This window comes from Folsomia candida, unplaced genomic scaffold, assembly GCF_002217175.1.
Source record: "Folsomia candida strain VU population unplaced genomic scaffold, ASM221717v1 Fcan01_Sc002, whole genome shotgun sequence".
In the NCBI taxonomy this organism is placed as follows: domain Eukaryota; kingdom Metazoa; phylum Arthropoda; class Collembola; order Entomobryomorpha; family Isotomidae; genus Folsomia; species Folsomia candida.
Genome location: NW_019091194.1, coordinates 10798313 through 10805709, shown reverse-complemented (window position 1 = coordinate 10805709; position 7397 = coordinate 10798313). Strand labels below are relative to the sequence as shown.

Sequence of the window (7397 nt, the reverse complement as noted above, 5' to 3'; positions counted from 1 at the left end):
CATGAGTCAAACTGAGGAGAATTAATACGACGTCAATACTACAATGGAATAACACATGCATACTTATTACTTACATAATATGTAGCTTACATATTATGCATGCAACAAATTTCAGAGATGTGAAATTCCTTTGTCCAGATTCATATATGCATTGGATGTGGGAAACGAGTTCATCCGAAAGGATTTCCTCCCCGGGTGTTTGCAAAATGTCATTTAATGTGTAGGTGTGTGGTTCGACAGGTTTTTACATTATTCATTTGTGTAATTTTGCTTCAAACATCTCTTTTGTCCAACCACACCCACCCAACAAGAGTGGCAAGGTGAAAGTGTTTCTGAATAATAAAATCAGTTGTTAGGGATATCCTGCCTCCAGTATTAAATAGTTGTCAAACGACATGTACCAATTTTGACTCAAAATTTTTGAGGAGCGTTACAACTGAGAAACTATAAACTACAAGAAGTCAGCCAGAGACACTACTGAGCATTTTCACTATAATGGTAAGCATGATGGTACATAACTAATTCACTTTGTCATATATCAAGTTATCTTTGAAAACTTTATTTTTAGGAGAACAGTGAATCTCAACAACCAAAGGAACCCAGCATGCCTACGCTTGATGAGTTCAAGGCTAAAGTTTTTGAAGCAGGGGACATAAAAGATCTCAAGATCAAGGATGCGAAATCGGCCGTCGTGGGAGAAATGACGTCCAAGGTTTCTCCATCAACGAAAGCCATTGCTGGGGGAAAGTACGTAGAACGTATTAAATTTTGTTATGCGACATATAATATAATCTGCATGTATGTATAATAGAAAGGAGAACGAAGTGAAGCCATTGTCAGGGATCAAGGTTGAATTAACGCCGAAACAAAAGCAAGAAATTAAAGAAGCCTTTGTCGCCCTGGATGTCGATGGTTCGGGTTACATGAGTACCCATGATTTGAAAGTCAGTGATTTAGCATTTGAATTACAGCTTCTGTTTTTAGCGGCAGTAATAATAAAGCATACTAATTGAATTGTGCATGCATGCAGATTGCGTTAAGGGCATTGGGATTCGAACCTCGAAAAAATGAAATCAAGAAAATTGTGGAGAAAGTTGACAAGAATAATACGGGTAAATTGTGCTTCACTGACTTTATGGAAGTAATCAATCTCAAATTAGCTGAGAAGGACAGTCGAGATGAAATCTTGAAGGCTTTCAAACTCTTCGACAAAGATCATACGGGTTTCATCACCTTTGAAAACTTGAGGCAAATCGCAGTAGAACTAGGAGAGGGATTAAATGATGAAGAGATTAGAGTAAGCATTAAATTTCTTAAAAATTGACGCCACTGCGTATAGAAATGCATTTCTTTTATATATTTTGTATTTTTAATAGGAAATGATTGACGAAGCTGACATGGACAATGATGGTGCTGTAAATGAAAACGAGTTTTTCAGAATTATGAAGAAAACTAGTCTGTACTAAATTTAACTAATCAAGTCTGTGTTTCATATCCTGACTATTCTGGTCATAAATCACAAAGAGAATCATCTTCATAATCATTGTATTTTATCATAATAATTGGGCAATCTCTCGAGTGGATCGTTAAACATTACCTATTTATTTATGATCTCACAAACATGACTCTGTATTTCTGTGCATGATTCCTTACAGTGTATGGCACACTAGTCTATGAATATGATATTGTTCCCAATGTACAAATGTTTATTTATTTTTTATTCCCTCGTCTCACGGCGAGGCTTATTCTATCTGTGATCGAATAAAACTATGTGAAATTGTTAGAATCTGCACATATTTAAATGGGCGGATGATGTTACTTCCGGTCTCTTGACGATGGCTTCCTCTGGCTACTTTTGTTGGCTGGTTGAATCCACGCCGCCAAGGTGAAGAAAGTCCTCGTTCATCTCTTCCTCATTTGTCTCATCAGCCAATTTCACGGCCAAGCTGTACCTGTGAATCCTGTTCATTACATCCGATTCGGTGACTTGCTTGGCGTCCTCAGCAATTTGAAGAACCGATTTCCGACTTGCCCTTTTGGCTTTTGCTCTACGTTTCTTTTCTGAGGAACCCTCACTGCTTTTCCCACCACCCCCACTACCAGACATGGCAGATTCAGGATTTAACGTCAGGTGCTTCTTTTCTTTTCCTTCTTCGGTTACATTACTGAGGTCATCATCGGGCATTTGGGGCGAAAACTCCTCGTCGTCCTCATCAATTTCCAGTTCGTCTAAAATTCAATGTGGATTTACTTTAATAACAAAATATCAAGCTTTAGATCTATGGGTACACATGCTAACCTTCTTCAAATTGTTGACCCAATTTGTCAAATTCTGAGTCGTCCGTCATGGTTTTATCTTGGGTGGCAATGACAGCTTCCTCGGATCGTTCAGTGCGATCTTCATCTTCAGAACTTTCGCCATACCTTACTTCATTTCCATGCATGTCACGTATCTCCAACTCGGCAAAGAAATCGTAATCGCCCAAATTCGGGTTGGACCTTTCACCCAAATACAAATCCTTTTTGGGTGGAATCTTACATTTGTCTGATGTTGGTATTTGAATTTGTGGACAATATTCGTTTAGAGTTGGCATCTCATTTGCTGTCCGTGTAAAATTTGGTATCGTGTCATCTGCATTCATGCTCATCTTTAGGAGAGGTGGCATACCTGCCTTTGTTCTACATTTAGTTAATACGCCTTTTAATTCTGTGATTCTCTTATTTTGCTTGTCAAGTAGTTTTTTTGCATTTTCAATATCTTTCTCCAGTTTAGTGTAGTCAAAATTGTAAATACTTGAATTAGACGGGGTCAGGCAGCTCGACGTTAGTTTTGGTAACTGTGAACATTGAATTGGAGTAGATTGTAAATATCGAATTAGTAACTACCATTTCATATTTTTTTACCAAATCTTTCGACACATCTCCCCCAGGCCCTCCTTCCTCATCATTTGCTGTCGATTTTTCATTTTTCCAAATATAATACTCTAAATCCCGTCGTCTTTCAAGCATCACGGCCTGTAACCTATTTAACTTTGAGTTGTCCTCAATTTTTCCCGTTAGCTGATATTTCACTTCCAACAGTTCCTGATTGATTTTAGCTCTTTCCTTATAATTGTCCATTTTGGTCTTCTCCAGCAACATTTCTTGACGCATGAGAGTCAAATTAATTACAGATGCGCATATTTTATCCAAATCTACTTCCTGGCCAAACTTGAAAGTCATTTCTCGCTTGACTTGTTCTTTAAGCAATTTAACTTCATTTTCAGCTTTGCGAAATTCTTCGTGCAGACGGACCAACATATTTTTGCCACGCCTAACACATAAAAACTTGCATATTAAAATTTGAGTCGTTTGTTAGCAGAGTCTTCTTATATGCAAGTGTACATACTTGAATTTTTCCAATTCTATTTTTCCTTTTTTTAGTAATTCGGCCGCTCGAGCATCAAGTTTTCCTGCTCCGTCCTTTGGAAAAATTACTACATTTCCTGTTCCAGGAAAACTTTGAGCCAGCTTATCCAGCAGTTCACCATCCATTTCTGAAAGCTCGTCAATATCCATGCACCTAATAAAAATTAGTTTCCCTTATAGTACCGTCTTGAGTTAGATATGCACAAGTATTCGCAGCCAAATTATGAGAAATTACTGAATTTGGTCAGCTCGAAGAATAATCATAAGTTTCAAATCATTCATTTTCTTTTGACGACGGCGTTGCATGATTCGTATTTCTTCTCCCATTTCTGTTAAGCGGTCTTGGTACCTTTGATAATCTAAATACCAAATATATAATGTTTTTAGCTTATCGAATGTACTCTGAAAATACCGAATGTACTGACTTGTTTCAATATCTACATATTCGGCAGACACAATTTCTCCAAGCTTTTTATTTTTTTCCATCTCTTGTTCAACCATTACTCGTTTTAGTCTCAAGTCAAGAACGTGATCGTAGATTGCTCGGTCCAAGTGATCTGGACAGATGTCAATATCGAGACGCGTTTTGGACTTGTCTGGCCAAAATGCATTCGATGCGCGGCCGTCATTCTCAGGATTCAGAGGGAGGTTGACTTCCTCTTCTCCACCTTCGGTTCACAAAGTTAAAATTGTTACTTTATTTTCAACATTATACCTGCGATACGTATTTAATAATACAATTATTGAATAACCATTTTCGTCGTCGCCTTCATTTTCTTCTTCTTCATCATCCTCTTCTTCTTGTTCTTCTTCATTGTCAGTGTCATCATCAACTTCCAGTTTTATTTTTTTCCGGAAAACTCTCCACAAATAGTCATGAAATCTGCTCTTTTCCCCAATCGCTCGGTCCACATCTTTATTGATTGCTGTTAATTCATCTTCGCACTTTTTCATATCCCCGTTGACAGCTACCAACTTTTTCTTTATTTTATCCATCTAGTGATTTTAATTATCCAATAATAAACGTGTTTGTTCTACTCATGAACTATAATTATTAGGCTATTTTCACATACGTGATGCTTTGCATTTTTACTCTCAGCTTTCTGCACGAGGAGGATCTCTCCTATGGTTTTCTCCTGGTTGTCAAAGTCTTTAGCGATCTCAAGTTCACTGATCATGCTGAGCAAGCAAATTGTTTTGACTTTAGACTCGATCTCCAGCTTTACTCGTATGTCATGAATATATTTAATCCGTTCGTGGAAATAGTTGATAACACGGAGAAGTTCTTTGAATAATAGTTCTTGGCGATACAGTCGTGGATAAAACTGGACTTCAAACCTTTTTCTTTCAGCTTCACTTTGACCATTGAATTGCACTTTTCGACAACGATTACTTGCAACGCTTTCAAATTCGAGGTCAACGGTTTTGGCTTGTCTAGCTGCCCTTGCGCCCGCCGGGGGTGGGACAAAAGAGCCAGTTCGATCGTCGTCTTCGTAAATGTCCTTTTCTGGTTTCTTGACCCCATAAAAATCTTCCATCTTATGAAATTACAGCAATAAATACGCACGTTACTAGATTTTTTATATTGACTATTTATAAGCATGTAATTACATACAATATCGTCCATAATGTTTTGAAGTCCTGCAGCAGCCAATAAAGACTGTTCTTCCGCCTCAACCTCCGACGGACTAATGTCAAACAGACCTTCTTGAGTTTCGTCAGGTTCCATATCGAAAATGGGTGGAATTTTCCTTCGATGTTCCTCAGGCAGAAGGACGTGTACTTTCCGAATTTCTCGCTCAAGTCGATGACATTCTTGGACTACGCGAGGTTTCTCGTCTCGAGCTTCAATTACTAACTTGTTAAATTTCTGTACTTGTTCTCGCATCTACATATCCACACATCATTGCAAATGTAGCATCAGTAAACTGTATACTCATAAATGAAATTCGATAATACTATCAACTAAATATTATACCGAAAGTTTAATGTTGATGATTCGCTGGCGACGTTCTGCAATTGAAATCTGCTCCCCGGGGTAAGATTCCGATGTTTGCAATTGATAAGCCCCAGTATTATTTTTCGCTTGGGCAAGAACTTCCATATCCTCTGGTGGAATATAATCTGCAGGGATTTTCTTGGCCATTAGCTCTTGCCACTATAGATAAAAGTTGAGCATATTGATAAGTTTATGACCTATATATGTATGTACATAACATGATTTTGAATGCATAGTAAAGAATTCAGATAACAAACAAAGTTTTTTCATTACAGCACACTCCCTCTCATATTTTTGAGCAAGTCGTTTTTCCAAATGTCGGATATTATGAGCAGTTTCGACACTGTACAAGTCGAAATTGTCTTCATAATCGCCGATGAGTTCATGGGCAAAGACTTGTTTGATCGGTTCCAGCTCTTGTTTCACTTCCGACTCTGTGTAGACGACTTGTTCCATGCGGCGTCGATTCTCTTCCTCCACGATGGCGTTGTTGTTTGCCACCAGATTCTCAAACTCTATCGTGGTCTTTTTATTTCGAATGGTATGAACTTGCAACTCGTGGCTAATATCTTTTACCACAATATGGGGAGTTTCAATAGGGTCAAAGTAAAATTTCCGAATCTTGTCCAACTGGATTATCGTTTCTGCTGACTCATACTCATGAACTCGAAAGACTTCGTCACATTCCTTTTCAATCTTTTGATAAATATGGGCGTAGATTTGTTGAGGTAGCTTAAGATCTGAGTCTTTAATCCGGAATCGTTCAGGAATTTCAATATTCCTGTGGAAAATTGTAAGATACAAATCTAACTAAAGTGTATGTGCATATTTATTTTTGGCAGTTACACACCTTTGTTTAATTGAGCGATACACAGCCTTGAGTTCTCTTAGCTGTCGCCGAACGTCTTCCTTTGCTTGTTCAGCCATTGCATGCATCATTTCTTCTTCGTCCTCTTCATCCCAGTCGTCTTCATCTGACGAAGAGGACGATTCGTCATCATCATCTACATCGTCGCCATCTTCATCTCCCCCGGATGGGGGCACGTCGACTGCTTCGGGATCTGCCATTGAAAATGAGAATTTATATGCAGATACGACAACTGTAACTTGTCCAAGCGTAAAAAGTCTGCTGCTAATAAAAATTATAGCTTCCAGATACATTCAAATTGTTCAAAAGTTTCTCATCTGTATGAGAATTGCTTGATTTTACCTTGATAAAGTTATGAGACTTCTCTTTTGTAGCCACAGAGATTTGTTTTCCTTGAGAAATCAAAAATCAAAATCAGAAATTAAAATTACAAAGGGCGTGAGCACGAGTTGAGATAAGATTGATGGACGTGAATGCATGCAAGTTTGATCGATTTTCATGGATAGAAATTCTATCATAGAACTGAGAAATGAGCAAAGATGAGACTTCTCTATTCCTTGAAAAACAGGGAAACTTGCGAAAGTATCATTTTCCCTGCAACCAAAACTTTAATCAAGTTTGTAAATTACAAATTGTAATACAAAATACAATAGGTACACATAAGAATAACAAGAAATTTTTAGCTCAATGCAGTAAATTTTCTATCATCACAATGGAAATATAACATAAATTCATATTGCTCATCAAGTTTCTCAATTTGCCTCCATCCTTGATTTTCTAACCTGCTACACAAGCGAATCACTCAAATCCATCAGTGTACTATATTTAGTTTTTAAAATTTGCAAACTTTTCCAACCCAAAAAAAAGATCTAGTTCATTCGACTACCTACATTTGCAAAAAACTACAGCGCATTATCGCTTCACTGTGCTAAAAAACACGCAGAATACGAGGTTCTCCTCTACTTGGATTATTCTCACATTTCTCTCATCCTACAACGGTCGTACATAAGCAATCCCACACAAGCACACGAAATCCATTGCACATGAGCATTGCAAACTTTGAGGAAGAAGTGACCACCACCACCACGAGCCCAATCCAAATCTCTCTGCTCCACCACCAGT

At 37.9% G+C, this 7397-nt stretch overlaps 2 protein-coding genes across 3 annotated transcripts; one reads left to right on the top strand and one right to left on the bottom strand.

Annotated features, from left to right (window-relative positions):
• Positions 1–199: 199 nt before the first annotated feature.
• On the top strand, positions 200–1786 carry LOC110843660 (caltractin). The gene is made up of 5 exons (XM_022089666.2): positions 200–498; positions 569–747; positions 812–944; positions 1031–1297; positions 1377–1786. The coding sequence occupies exons 1-5, from the start codon at positions 496–498 to the stop codon at positions 1464–1466; spliced, it is 672 nt and encodes a 223-aa protein (XP_021945358.1). The 5' UTR covers positions 200–495; the 3' UTR covers positions 1467–1786.
• On the bottom strand, positions 1580–7303 carry LOC110843421 (cilia- and flagella-associated protein 44). 2 transcript variants are annotated; one of them, XM_035847715.1, is made up of 14 exons: positions 7058–7303; positions 6618–6667; positions 6258–6468; positions 5681–6188; positions 5387–5566; positions 5024–5296; positions 4482–4946; positions 4161–4404; positions 3834–4076; positions 3644–3767; positions 3389–3562; positions 2905–3313; positions 2300–2837; positions 1580–2229 (listed from the first exon to the last, which is right to left on the bottom strand). In XM_035847715.1, exons 3-14 carry the CDS (start codon positions 6344–6346, stop codon positions 1850–1852), a joined length of 3627 nt encoding a protein of 1208 aa, XP_035703608.1. In that variant the 5' UTR covers positions 6347–6468; positions 6618–6667; positions 7058–7303; the 3' UTR covers positions 1580–1849. The 2 variants fall into 2 exon arrangements, with proteins under 2 accessions (XP_035703608.1, XP_035703607.1); XM_035847714.1 differs by lacking the exon at positions 7058–7303 and having other exon boundaries at positions 6618–7038.
• Positions 7304–7397: the final 94 nt, after the last annotated feature.

Excerpts from the sequence above, each read along its gene's own strand:
- LOC110843660 (XM_022089666.2), top strand. Across the intron at positions 945-1,030 it reads TGAGTACCCATGATTTGAAA|ATTGCGTTAAGGGCATTGGG; the intron begins GTCAGTGATTTA and ends GCATGCATGCAG. Across the intron at positions 1,298-1,376 it reads TAAATGATGAAGAGATTAGA|GAAATGATTGACGAAGCTGA; the intron begins GTAAGCATTAAA and ends TATTTTTAATAG.
- LOC110843421 (XM_035847715.1), bottom strand. The coding sequence starts at position 6,346 with ATGATGCATGCAATGGCTGAACAAGCAAAGGAAGACGTTCGGCGACAG. Across the intron at positions 6,189-6,257 it reads TATCGCTCAATTAAACAAAG|GAATATTGAAATTCCTGAAC; the intron begins GTGTGTAACTGC and ends AATTTTCCACAG. Across the intron at positions 4,405-4,481 it reads GTAAAAATGCAAAGCATCAC|ATGGATAAAATAAAGAAAAA; the intron begins GTATGTGAAAAT and ends TAAAATCACTAG.